The sequence below is a fragment of the Tachysurus fulvidraco genome, chromosome 5 (genome assembly GCF_022655615.1).
Source record: "Tachysurus fulvidraco isolate hzauxx_2018 chromosome 5, HZAU_PFXX_2.0, whole genome shotgun sequence".
NCBI classification, from domain to species: domain Eukaryota; kingdom Metazoa; phylum Chordata; class Actinopteri; order Siluriformes; family Bagridae; genus Tachysurus; species Tachysurus fulvidraco.
In genome coordinates, this window is record NC_062522.1 from 27868471 (window position 1) to 27882831 (window position 14361).

A 14361-nucleotide genomic window follows, 5' to 3' on the forward strand; every position below is an offset into this window, starting at 1 on the left:
ATTAATAAAGTCCTGTCTAAAAGAAAAAAAGAACATATTTGTTGTTCTGAAATTAGAATGATCAACAACAATTCTAACAAGATTGTAAAGTTCGTAGAAAAACTAAGTTGGCTTGAAAACGCCTAGCCAGAAAATTTGAAAGTTTTACAATGTTCTAGCATGGTTTAACATGATTTAAAATGTTTCTAGTGTTAGGGGATAACGGCTTAAAGACCCCGGACCAGATATGATGAAAGAAGACCAGGAGTCATGAGGTACAATCAAATAAGTAAAAATTTATTGAAGAATAGTTTCATCGGTGGAGCCAGGCGTCAAAGTCTCACGGTTTCGCAGGCCAGAAACTCTACCGTACACAATCTCACACCAGTTATAACGTTTCCAAGGGCATGAATGACATCAGTACATACACGTTGGCTACTTGTCATTTGCAAGAGAACAAAGTTATAACAATTCTACACTTATGGATAGATAGGAGGGTAGGAGATTAGTAAGAAAAACAATGTCTTTGTTTTTCTTACTAATCTCCTACCCTCCTATCTATCCATAAATGAAGAATGGTTATAACTTTATGAATAGTTAGAAAGAAAAAAATTAGAAACAAATAAAAAGTTTAAGTTAAAGGTTTGTTAGAAAAAAAAGAAAGAAAGATTAGTTAGATTAACTAGGCTTTTAGATTGGAACTGGTTGATTGAACGGCATTTCACTCTCCAGTAGCTGGCACCAATCACTGCAAAACCCTGGATGGGTGTAAAAGCCTTGCATTTCTCATCGTTTTCCTCTTCCAACATAACCTAGAGAATTCATAAGAAAATTGTGACATTAATATCAAAATTACCTTATTAACAGTACACATGGATGCAGCCACATGAATGACTATTCTTATTGCATTGTGTCATTAAGCAGTTAGCAGTGATCACATTTTCATTCATAATTTATACACCTGGTAAGCAGGTCTTATAAATTTCATTGCAGTGTCTGCAGGGCTGCAGTGTGTACATCTGGTAGTATTCTTGACATGTCACAAACCGATATGGTTAGTGTTGTACGTGTATCATCAAGGCTGAGCTTGTCAATAATTCCAATGAATCAGCATGAGCTTTATTCTAATCAGTGGTGTAGTTTACGTGATACGCAGGTATACGCCGTATACCCACTAGGAAATGCCAAGGATTTCCGTATACCTACTTAAAAAGCGTGAGGATACGTAACAATATCGTTTTGTGACAGAACTTTCATTTATAAATTCACCCCGTCTGTGTTGCGAACACAGACTGTGGTTGCGATTGCGAATCACTAACGTTTTGGAAAATTTCGGCTTCCGTGGCCTGTGACCTGATCTGACGTCACCTACCAAGGAAGAAAATCAGTTGCTTGGCGGTGTTTTTTGGCGCAAATTAGAAATTAACTAACTCATGTAAAAGAAGATCTGATACGAAAGCAGACTCAAACACACAGTGTTTTCGGAAGCCTCCGCTTAAATCTACAGCAGTTTCGGGTGACATTTCACCCACAGCCCGAGTACAAATGTATTTGGAAAGCTTTGTAAACTACCAGTTCATTCAGTTCATAATATTCTGCAATGAAAGAGTGTTGGTGATAAAACTGAACAAATGTGTATTGTTAACTCTTAAATGTACATTGAAAATTGACAGCTGATAAAACCTGTGCTCCAGGTCCCATATTCATATAACATTTAAGGCTAAATGTAGCTTTTAAAAAGGTACAGTATAGTTCACCCAAAAATGAAAATTGTGTCATTTTTCAAAATATCATCTTTTGTGTTAAACAGAAGAAAGAAACTCATACAGTTTTGGAACAAATTGAGGTTGAGGAAATAACACAATTTTCATTTTTGGGTGAACTTTACCTTTAAGAGCTACATTTAGCCTTAAATGTTATATGAATATGGGACCTGGAGCACAGGTTTTTATCAGCTGACTGTCTTTTGTTGCTTATAATAAATTGGAATGTTGATAACACATAAGCAGTCTTTAATAATGCTCTCAATTACATGTAGATGCATATTTTATGCGTTAGTGAGTGTGGTGGTGCCTATGTCGCTCTAGGATGGGTAAATTAAAATTATAATAAATTTGATTAATTCCAATCAGATACAAGAACTCAGCAGTACTGTGGTACAATCTGTGTCCACACCGAAGGAGAATATGCAAGTTAATTACAGATGTACTGGTGTTTGAATTTTTTGCTTTGGCTAACACTACAGATTTTTAAACATAATGTTGTTTACAGTATATGTGTTTTTTTCTAATTTCCTGCCTGCTCTTTTGTCCCTAGTTTAAATCACATAGACATTCCTCCCTAGGAGAACTACAACAAGCTGTACTGTATGACAAGCTACTGACTGCTATCGAGAAGATCTGTGGTTGAATGAGGAACGTGTTTGCAGAGAAATCTGGCTAGCTCATTCAGCTAATGATTCGGTAAAGAGTGTTTGTTACCTTCATAGACATACACTAGACACTCATCTATCTAGGGCTCTGATGTTTGTAGTTGTAACCAATCATGTCATATGATAAGTAACTAGTTTATTTATTTGACATTTACAGTAGTTCAGTTCGATCATACAGCTTGAAAGGTTAAAGGCCATGTTCAGTGACTCTCCCAGTGCAGTCTCATTTAATCAAACTAAACATTAAAGCCTGATTGCTTTCTAGCCAACCTGCAAATTCATTCTGCCTATTAGTGACAGTAATGTACAGTCAAATCCCATGATAGAGCCACTATACAGCCTTTAACTCTCTGCTGTATGCCTTGCTGAGGTGTGCAAGTGCTGTACTGTAATTTAAGTATAAAAGGAAGGTTTACATTTGACACAAAAGAAAAAACTTTATTAAATTATTCACTGCAAAAAATTAAAACCTGGTTTGACTAGGATTTATCTTGTTCAGCTGTTATATTTTGTGACGTGATAACGGTGTTTTCTGCTGGACGCTGAGAGTCGAAAGGAATAAAGAAGTCATGGGCAAAGGATAAAACATCCTGAGGCTTTCTCAACAGCAGCATTTGTAGGAAGTCAGCCAGTAGTGCTTTAAGCTCAGGGTGCTGTCTAACATAGGTGGAGTGATCAGCCTTCAGCTCTTCCTGAAATGAACAGACAGATACTTAGGCTCTGTTCGTACCATGAAAATATGTTCGTACCATGAAATTACTGTTCTGAGATAGTGCTATTCTCTTTTGCTGAATGAGACTTTTAACACAGTCCCCAATGTATGTTGCACCATTTTTATAATCTTCTCATATAGGCTTGGTAAAAATGTATTATTTAGTATTTAAAAGTTATTATTTTAGCTGTTACTGACAACAGACATTTCTTTAAAATGATGCTCATGCAAATACTCTTTCTGACCTTAAAATATCTGTTAGATCTTTGCTACTGGTTAATGATTAATAATTGGTCAAATTTTGTGTATTGTCCCAGAGACAAAAGGAGGGAATTGTGATGGAAAGTTTTACTGTGGAGCTGTTTGTAGGGATCTGACCTTCTGTGAACGTTACTGGTAGTTGTTAGGGACTAGAAATTGTTATTACCAGAAATTGTTTTTGTAAAATATCAGAGGGACAGAGGGCGCTTCTAGGCAGACCTTGGTAAGGATAGAATTATCCATATCAGGAGATGGGCAACTAAGCCAGTGATTGATGATGTGTTCTTGTTTGAATCATGTCTATAAAATCTCAATGTTATGAATGATCGGGGCCCAAGCTATCTGATGCTACATGAATAGTGTTGGGTCTAGTTGTGCAGCACCACAAAATAAATTGTGAAACGCCCATGCCTACCAGTATGATTTTTGTATTTTTCTCAGATCCTTACAAACACAACTCTCCTTTCTCAGAATTCACAGTTCTACAATACTTTGAGAGGGGGGGGGGGGGGGTTCCTTGTCACTGTCATTGACTATATAGACTTAAGTAGCAGAAACTGCAAAAAAGGCATCTGATCAAACATGATAGCTACAATAACTGTTACAATAAACGTTCTGCATTATAAGTCATATGAGCTTGTTAAAAAGAGAGTGCAAAAAACAGGATTAAAAGTCTCTCATATATGTTGTTTTCCTATTGTTATTTAAATCATTGAATTTACTTGAAGAATGTATTTGTTTCTAATCATGAACAGCTACCTTTCTGTCAAGGAACTTTGAGTACAGTTCAATATCCTCTTCCCAGACCAGGGGCTTTTTCTCACAGCCTGACTTGCGATCTCTCTCATCTAAAAACAAACACAAAAGAACATTACAGTTAAAAAATAGATGTACAACAGAAAACATCAGAAAAGTGTTTCTGATGCATACATAATCAGTGGAAAGTAAAAGACCAATATACAGACCTTCACTGACTATAAGAGGAAGTTGTAGGAGGTTCATTGTTACTGATGAGCCAACCTGCACTCTGCTGACTAAATGTCTGGGGTAAAAAAAGTAATAAAAGCAGATAACATAAGACTCATGATCATATATTTTATACTGTAACTAGAGTAAACAGACTACCTGACTGTTTTGAATGACTATTCAAAAATTTTATTGAATTGAACAGTCCCAGAGTATTCCTTAATCAAGAAAGAGGAAGAGGTCTTACCCATCTGGCAGGAAGTAGCAGTGCCACTTTGCAGGGATTTTTTCTGCCGAGGAGACAGTCCTCTCAATGCCAAACACCTCCATCACCTCTGTGCCAATTACCTGCTTCTTGACATCCAGCTCCCTCTGAATTAGTGTGAAACAGGCTTTAGATTATTATTCTATTAGTAACTCTAAAATACTTAGGACATTTTTAGAGAAGCTAATCCACCAATATGAGAAAAATCTACCATAAATACATACATAGGTTGACACTCCAATCTGGGTGTTGGTATCAAATGAGAGGAAGGTCAAATTTTCTGGAACTTTTTTCCGTTTAGCCAAAATGCGCAGGATCACCAGGTTTGAGGCCTCTGACAAAAAACCTTGCAGAGAATGCAGAGGGAATGTGAATGCTTGCTTTTTCACTTCCTACATGAAAGCAGAAATATACAAAAACAGTTAACCGAAATTCATACACCTTCATTTATCATCATCACGCATCTTACTGTATTTTTTTTCTTAGACCTTAGGCAAACACATGGAGTTGAAACATTGACAATTTATTTATTTACATAGTATTAGATAATAAAACCACTGCACTTACATCTTTCTCTGTGATGATTGTGTTCACAATGAGATGACTGCCTTGCCTCATAATGTGTAACTTCTTTTCCAGTGTATGTTCCTGCAGCTGCAGCATTTACAACACAACAATGAATGAATAAGCTACATCTGAATATTTTCTAGAATTAAGTATTAGATAGATAGATAGATAGATAGATAGATAGATAGATAGATAGATAGATAGATAGATAGATAGATAGATAGATAGATAGATAGATAGATAGACAGACAGACAGATAGATAGATAATACCTTCATATATTCATCATGATTCTCCTCTAGTGTGGCTAGGCTCCTGGATAAATAAGCTGTAAGTGGAATGTACAAGTACAGTTAATTATAGTACATTTATATATAAATGTGTGTGTATATGTATATATTGTAATTTGAAAAACTTTATTCAAAGAAGTGGCCGTGATATGCTGAACTCACCCGTGATAGAAGTGCCACAAGGGATATTGTCAATGGTTCCATGGCTGTTAGCGTGTACCAAATAACAAGGTTCTTCATTATAGCTGGCTTTCTGTACACTAACACAGAACTCTCCTAGCTCTCTGCCAGTATCTGAAACTGTCACCATAGAGTCCACAAACAGGCACTGATCTACATCTTTAGGTTCTGTGAGACCAATAAGAAACACGAACAATTAAGTCAATTTGAATATAATTCGGACATTCTGATAAAATTAGAATTGATTTTACTTGACCTGGTTTACATTTTTCATTAAGTTATGAATAGAAAATGTATAAAATACACTATATGACCAAAAGTATGTAGACACCGGAGTATTTGACATGCTACATGGGGGCATGTGGCAGCCTAATAGTGTTGGGCTACCAATTGGAAGGTTGTGAGTTAAATCCCAGGTCCACCAAGCAGCCACTGTTGGGCCCCTGAGCAAGGCCCTTAACCCTCAATTGCTCGGTTTTATAAAAAAATAGATAATGTAAGTTGCTCTGGATATAAGGGCGTCTGCTATATGCTGTAAATGTAAAAGTTGTTTCCCCTTTGCCAGTGTGATGATGAGGTGTCATTTTGTATACCCGTATAGTGTAGGTCTTGCCTTGCCAGGCTGGATACACTGTCAGTACAAACACTGCTTAAAACACAAATCTGAACGTATTAGCCAATCTGTAAGCTATTTATCAGAATTAAAAATATCTCACGCTGGAGGCAGTTGCACCTTATTAGAAAGACAACTAATAATAATAAAAAAACATTTAATAAAGGCTTGTGAAAGTGCGTCCTCTAGTGGTAAGAGTACAGACTTGTGTCATTACCAGATGGTAATTGTTTCAGTTTAATACTGATCCAAGAACAGGCAGCTCTGATAAGGGACCATCTCAAAGTTTGGACAGGATTCTGGGGTCAAAGTATAAACATTATGGAGTCACTTACCGATGCTGGAAAGAAACTCTAAAGCTTCGTTGGAGGCTTTTAGATCTGTCTTTTCATGTAACTCCGCAGTTTCGTTCATATCCATCAGTGTAAACATTGATTATAAAAAGCTTAAAACAGAGCACAGTTGATCTGAAGACGCTACACTGCCATAAGGTTCTTTAAAAACAGCTAGTTGCTTGCTAACTGTAAATGTGCTAAGATTTAACAAGCTAGCTAAATTTACAAAACAACTGGTTTCAGATAGCTCTAATATACCGTTCCGTACCGTAGCTTGTTAAACACGAAAGAAAATGAAAGAATGAATAATGTAAAGTTACAGAGATGTTACGTTCATTCGCCAAACTCGCTCGGTCTTTGGTATCCATGGCGACGATGATGCGAACGTGTACACCACCGTAAATCTGTGTGTAGCTGCGCACCTGATAATCACAGTCACAACAGCGAGTTTGACTACATACTGTAATGCATTCATGTACTAATAAGTAGGGCTATGTTATAATATAATAATGTTGTACAACATACCTGTACAACAACAGGTAAAATGTTTACGTTGTTTGTTACCGATTTCGCGGAGAAATACTACCATAATTCTACACCATTCAGTGTTATTGCTGTTACCGTAAACCCTTTAATCGCACCGCAACAAAAACAGAGTTCGACATAAAGGCTATAGAGGGGGAAAAAGGGAATAGATTTAATAATAAAGTGCCATTGTTCAAAAGCCTCATTATTAAAATCACTACAGTACATCTCATTTTTCACTGTGTATAGTACTAAGTTAGCTTTGCACAAAACAGTCATTTTAAGACCTAACCTATAGGTGCAAGTTTACTGTTACACAATATAGCCAAAAGTATGTGAACAGCCCTCCTCATTATTGTGGGGTTTTTTGGGGTTTTTCTTTTTTTTTGGTGTTTTAAACACACTTATTGCTAACAGGTGCATAAAATCAAAAATTGGAAATAAAATGTGTTTTAAACAATCCAGTGCCATAGGTTGACGCCTTAATCACAAGTCAGTGAATGAAATTCTAACCTTGCTAGATCTGTCCTGATCAGCTGTAAAGGCTATTATGGTGAAAATGAAGCATGCAAGAGCAACAAAAGCATAGGCAGGTCATTCCAAGTGCTTCAGGGCTTCAAGAAATGGGTTCCCATAGCCAAACAGCTGTACACACAATTACACGATGCCAGATGTTATCTAGAGTGGCTTATAGCACACTGTCACTGTACTCTGGAACAATTGAAACATGTTCAATTCACCCTTCGCTACCTGGGAGATCTCTCTATCAGGAATGGATAGTACAAACAGTAAAGGTTGGTGGAGGAAGAAAAATATTCTGGGACTGTTTTTTTTAGTGTTTAGACTAGGTGCCTTAGTTCCAGTAAGGTTGTTAATGTTAGTTGCAGTTAATGTTAATGCCATATCAAAAATAGCCATTATAAACAATTTTGTTTCCTGTTCCATCATGACTGTGCCACTGTGCACAATATGAAGTCCAGTCACAAGTGGTTTTCATGTGGGTTTATACTTGGTGTGGAGGAACTCCATTGACCTGCTCAGAGCCCTGACCTCAAATCCAGTGAACACAGTTTCTTTCCAGTCGAAAGCTACTCCAGAAGCGTGGAAGCTGTTATAACCTTTGGAAAAATTTGTGCATCACCATGACATGGCACTAGAACAGTCTTCCAATTTTAACACATTTTTTCTAAGTTGATGAATTTACTGTTAGAACATACTGCCTGGAGACTGGAGACTAGAGTCCAACCAATTGTGCCTAATAGTAAGTGTATACATCACTGTAGGTATTCGTAATGAAATGACCTGTGAATTTCAGAAGTATGAAAGTGGATATACATAATACATGATGCCAAATAGTGATATAAATTTGTTCATTTGGACGTTTAAAAAAAAATAAACCAGTCTGTTCTGTGCAAAGCTAGTAATGTTTATGGTTTATGTAGTTTAAATATACAATATAATCTAAGTTAGACTAGAAACCTCTCTATTCACTAAATCACAATGTCTGAAAAAACGTCTCACACAACCAAATGTATCTCAGTAATGCTCTATATCTTAGTATCAGGGTATTTTACATTTTACTTCACAGTCTACATTTCTGTGCGTGATCTCCTTATGGAGAAATAGCAGGCACTGTGCGTGAGAAATACAACAGGGCCAATTGGAATGGCTTCAACGGCCCTTGTAAATGTCCTTCCGTCTGCGTAACTCCTCCAAAACCCGAGCCCTATACGAAGTCCAGTCTTCATCGTGGTTCTGCTGCAAGCCCAGAGCTTGCTGAAGATCCAGGGCATGGCTCCTCAAAAATGGATTGTACTGCTTCTCTTCTTCCAGAGTAGATGGGCTCTAACATGAAAGGAGAATTTTTTTTAATGATAAAATATGGGGCATGGACGTGTAGGTTCACTGTAGACTATGTTCCAATGAGATCATATATTCCTTCCAGATATTAACTAAATATATAAAATATATTTATAATTATGAAACTGCAGAAGTCTTCCTCACTGTGCACAGTTGTTGACCTCGTTGTTGTAAGACCCACTGTAACTTCTGTTCACGTGCCACATTACCAGGCTCCACCTCTGCAGCAAACAGCAGGTTATCTTCAGCATACTCATGCCCTAAGAAAAAAATGATACAATTCCTTCACTGGCATTCATCTCTTTATTGCTATGTCAGGGCTCATAACCAGGTATAACCAGAACTCTCTACATAAGCTACTGCTATCACTGGAAGACAGATCAACAGGAAAGCTGTAAAAAATAAAAAATAATGAGTTAGATGCCTTACCAGGCCAGAGCAGTGCGTCGTCATTCAGTGAGCTAACTGTGTCCAGTGATGATAACATAGTTGAAGCAGTTCCTTCAAACATTCGACCTAAAAAGGCAAATAATGTGTGATATGTGTAACATAGAAATTAATAGCTAACCACAACTATACATTTAATACAGTGTAGTTACGGTAAGAATCTTCAGATTGTATGACCTGCAGTGAGTTACTCTAATTTTATATAGATTATTTTGACAGGTTTATATCGTTTATTAATTTTAATTACACAATAATTTTGTTCACATTTTGTAAAACCTAGTCATTTCATGTTACCATACATCATACCATATTATGACTTGAAGGACAAAATAAGCCCACAAATTAAGACAAAGGATAAAAATGGTGTCAGAATTAGCGTGTCTGTGGTACGGCAATATTGAAATATTGGAAATGTTTTGGTCTTTCACTATTAATTCAGCATTTAGTCATTTCCAGCTCTTTGTGCTTTGCATTTTGTGGATTTTTGCCTGTAAATGAGAATCAGCTGTGCCATGATTGTGTTTGGTAATTCATGGTTTACTGGCAGTTCAGCGACATGCACGTGTGTATGAAGAAAGTTGCCAAAACTTCGGTAAATATGATGATGTTTTTACATGGTCTTTTAAACAAACATGCTACTTGCAGCCATTTCTTGCATGGCACACAGCCAGTGAGACCGTCTACACACTTAAAAATAAAGACATCAAAAATAAACTGTTCTACTTTTCTGGTACAGACATCAAAAAGAGAATAATAGCATTTAAAGTCATTGATGCAATTCGACTATTTTCAACCGCATGTACCATAACATAACTAATGAGGTCCAAACAACACAAGTTGGACAAAACATAGTGTGAAAAAAACATTTGCCTTAATGGAAGAGCATTAAGGAATGATATACAAATGGTATCCTTAGTCTGTGACCTAGTGAACCAGTGTTGATGTAGACATTGATAAACTTCAAAGCACTTTTGTATGTTCCTCTGGATAAATATGTTCCTTCTGCCAAATGGAATACAGATAATTATATAAGGTATCTGGATTCTTAAAATCCTCAGACTTACCACAACCTGAGAGGAAGAGCAGGTCTCCTGAGAAGAGGCTGTTGGGACCACCAAAAGGTCTGCCATCCAGGAGGTAGATCATGTGCCCCACAGTATGACCAGGGGTATAGAAAGCCCTAAACTGCAGCCGTGTCCCAACATCTATGACATCTTTGTCTGTTACAGGGCTAGACAATCCCGACAAAGAGCTATATTTAGCAACACTTAAAACATTTTGTGCGTAGCACTTTTGAGCACATCAATGTTTATAAAGCTTTTGAGGAAATGTAGGGATCTTTAAAGCACTAGTATGTCAGAATCCACTAGTGAAATACACTTACTGTGTAAGACCAGGGATGTTATCCATAGCATTTCCATACACCCTACATGAGCTGTGGTGCCTTTTTAGAGCTCGGTTTCCTCCACTGTGGTCCCTGACAAACAAAATCATGCACACACATCTATGTTTACATATAATGAATGGATATACAAAAAAGTCTACAAAGCCCTGTTAAAATGGCAGATATTTTTTATGTTAAAAATGAAACTAAGAAAAAATTAGATGGAACATAAAGGACATCATCATCAATAGGTGTGAAGAGAGAAACGCAACTAAATGTCTACAAACAATGTGGCAAAATGTGTTAGGCTCTGTTAAGACAAATTCAGAAATAATAATTCAATAACCCTTATAGGTATGTTTGGTGCAAGTAAAGTGCATATCACCAAAAGAACCCCATACCCATGGTGCAGCATGAAGGTGGCATCATCATACTTTGTGCTTTTCTTCACCCAGAACATTCTGACATGATTTATCTTGGTTTAAATTTTTTTTACATCACTTTAGATGTAAAAGCTACTTTAGACTGTGGATTGTGTATTTTCAAGAGGGAGATCCATAGTTTACAATTCACATTACTATCCTACAGGTACATCAAGGCCAGACCTGAAATTTATTCCATTGGCCATGATTTGGCTTATCACAGCTTAGATTAGTAGGCGAGTCAAAAACTAAACTGTGTAAACTGTGAAAAGGTCAACAGCTCTTTTCTCTACTCACCAGTGTTTGTGAGTGCAAAGTATGGCTTCTAATGTCACCCCTTCCTCGTCCAGACAACTCTGTATGTATGTAAATGATCAAACCAAGAAATAAGACATATGTGAAATGCGGATATGTTACAAAAAGGGTCTTGTGGGTACCAAAGATATCCAATAATTATAATTAGTATATGTGATAGGCTTACAATACAACAAGATAAATAAAATCAAATTGCAGTACTTTCGGTATGACATTCCAAACACAAAGGTACACTAAAATTATATGGATATAAACATAAACGCATTAGAAAACTTTTAAGAGAAATCAGGGATTTTTAAATGAAAAACGATGTCCAGGTTCAGAGGACACCCACCTGGACAGAGCGAGGATCAGCAGGGTCCACCACCACAGCAAGACCTGAAGCTGTGTCAATGATCACATAGCTGTAGTTGTCAGACAGGATGGGTAATGGAATGATCTTGATACCTATTATAACACAATTGTAATGAAAAATTAGAATGTGTTACTAAAACCTGGAAAGATTATTTTATAACAGCAGCTCTGGCAGCACTGTATTAATACACTAGAGTTTCTATAGTACTAACCTATTAACACAGACTTGCATGGTATACACTCCTCACAATCTCAGCCTAATAATAAATGGACCTTTAATTAAAATTTATGGAAGGAGTCTCAAGTGGGGGGACACGGTGGCTTAGTGGTTAGCACGTTCGCCTCACACCTCCAGGGTTGGGGGTTCGATTCCCGCCTCCACCTTGTGTGTGTGGAGTTTGCACATTCTCCCTGTGCCTCGGGGGTTTCCTCCGGGTACTCTGGATTCCTCCCCGGTCCAAAGACATGCATGGTAGGATGATTGGCATCTCTGGAAAATTGTCCGTAGTGTGTGTGTGTGTGTGTGTGTGTGTGTGTGTGTGTGTGTGTGTGTGTGTGTGTGTGTGTGTGTGTGAGTGAGTGAATGAGAGTGTGTGTGTGCCCTGCGATGGGTTGGCACTCCGTCCAGGGTGTATCCTGCCTTGACGCCCGATGACGCCTGAGATAGGCACAGGCTTCCCATGACCCGAGGTAGTTCGGATAAGCAGTAGAGAATGAATGAATGAATGAATGAATGAATGAGTCTCAAGTGCCAGCACTGTATCTATCAATACGTTTCTGAATGTTCAGAACAGAGGACTTTTTAAGGACATTGTCGTTTCATGACATTAAATATAACTACAAATTATTATAAGGCATAACGATCACACATTTCACATGGTGAAAACTTCTACAAACCACCGCAGATGACACTCCTCACCATTTACTGTTGTAGGCTCAGTTCTTGAGTGGCCACTTGGGAACTTCTCTCTTGCTTTTCTCATCTGGCGTTTGTAAAACATGTAGCCAAGTTTGGTCCGTGTGTATAGAGAATACCTGGATAAACACAAACCCTTATGAGATTCTCCTTCTTGACACAAGGCTGTTTAACAACCTTAAAACCTTCCATTTGGGAAGGAATTTGCCAACAACTTCTCAGTGACAATCAGTGCAGTTTGATTTATGGCAAACACTTATCTTATGTTTGTATTCTTTACTGTCCCTTGCTCGTATAATAATAATAATAATAATAATAATAATAATAATAATAATAATAATAATAATGTGATAAATACTGACAATGTAAAGAACAATAATTATTGGATTTGTATCTTTTTTCCCCTTTTTTATTGGATTAAACGCACAAGGACATATAAATACAATTTGTACAAATGTTTTCCTCTTTCTTTCTTTTTTTTTTATTTCTAGCGCCGCTGTAACCATGCCAACGTACAATTAGTTTATCGTAGCATGAAAATCTCAGTAACCATGCATACAGTCACGATGCACGACTCTAGACTAAAACACAGTTTGTGCAGAGATGCCTGACCTCATCACGACTGTCTCTGTAATCTGAAAACGACAAATATCTCTATATACCAGAGAACCTCTATCTTTCAACCCATGTAATGTACACCACCCTTACTTACGCTATCCAAAACAGCGGTCTCTCTGTGCGCGCCATCAATTCCGCAACAACACCTCTTTTCCATGTGGTTTTCGCAGGATTTCTGAGAAGTCTGTAGATGTAAAAGCCCCCACAAATCGACGCAGCGACACCAAGTAAACACACGGTCCAGTCCGGAAGCGCCATAACGATGGGCGTGGCCTCGATGACGTCACCGCGTGGCTAAATGCCAAAGCGCTCCTAAGTGCTCACTAAAGTCCACTAGATAGTGAGCAGTAGAACACCTTATTGTTCAGTGCACTTCTACACAGAGCATGAAGCCATTTCGGATGTAAAAGATACAGACCTAAAGAAATATCCTATTTGGTAGACAAAATTGGTTGGAGTTAGTCAGTTCTGGGTGTGGTTCTACAGCACAGAAATCTAACAATAAATACATGCACTAGCTTTATTTACAATCTCAGTTTAACCCTGCTGCAGTATAGGCTATTAGTTATAGGGTAGTCAGGTCAATTAGACAGGTACATTCAATGTTTTGAGTCTTTACCCAGTAACAAAGTGCTGAGTGAGTGTAAATATTAGACACAGTGGGGATCTGATCCTGCATGGTATCACTGCCATCCTCCAGCTCCCGAGTTACCCGGTTTGATCCTTGAACCCGAGCTTGGTTTAACGTCTGTGTGAAGTTCATACAGTATGTTCCCTCTGGGTCTGCATGGCTTGGCTGCAAATGCTCTGGTTTTCCCCACTTCCCAAAAACATGCCAGTAGATAAATTTAGCTACACATTATTGCCCCTAGGTATGAATGTGTGCACACACGTTACCCTGCAATGGACCCATGTCCAATCC

The 14361-nt window shown here is 37.7% G+C and overlaps 2 protein-coding genes across 4 annotated transcripts; both read right to left on the bottom strand.

Moving 5' to 3' along the window:
- Nucleotides 1-255: 255 nt before the first annotated feature.
- On the bottom strand, nucleotides 256-7119 carry LOC113634590 (ciliogenesis associated TTC17 interacting protein). 3 transcript variants are annotated; one of them, XM_047813330.1, is made up of 9 exons: nucleotides 6599-7119; nucleotides 5633-5818; nucleotides 5453-5508; nucleotides 5182-5268; nucleotides 4839-5006; nucleotides 4597-4721; nucleotides 4349-4425; nucleotides 4143-4231; nucleotides 256-791 (listed from the first exon to the last, which is right to left on the bottom strand). In XM_047813330.1, the coding sequence occupies exons 1-9, from the start codon at nucleotides 6693-6695 to the stop codon at nucleotides 627-629; spliced, it is 1050 nt and encodes a 349-aa protein (XP_047669286.1). In that variant the 5' UTR covers nucleotides 6696-7119; the 3' UTR covers nucleotides 256-626. The 3 variants fall into 3 exon arrangements, with proteins under 3 accessions (XP_047669286.1, XP_026989456.2, XP_026989455.2); XM_027133655.2 differs by lacking the exon at nucleotides 256-791 and adding an exon at nucleotides 2822-3102; XM_027133654.2 differs by lacking the exon at nucleotides 256-791 and adding an exon at nucleotides 2822-3102 and having other exon boundaries at nucleotides 4143-4425.
- A 150-nt stretch (nucleotides 7120-7269) lies between these two features.
- pnkd (PNKD metallo-beta-lactamase domain containing) lies at nucleotides 7270-13743 on the bottom strand. The gene is made up of 9 exons (XM_027133657.2): nucleotides 13534-13743; nucleotides 12825-12940; nucleotides 11886-11998; nucleotides 11534-11592; nucleotides 10815-10907; nucleotides 10495-10661; nucleotides 9413-9499; nucleotides 9128-9243; nucleotides 7270-8968 (listed from the first exon to the last, which is right to left on the bottom strand). The coding sequence occupies exons 1-9, from the start codon at nucleotides 13695-13697 to the stop codon at nucleotides 8795-8797; spliced, it is 1089 nt and encodes a 362-aa protein (XP_026989458.1). The 5' UTR covers nucleotides 13698-13743; the 3' UTR covers nucleotides 7270-8794.
- Between the last annotated feature and the right edge of the window lie 618 nt (nucleotides 13744-14361).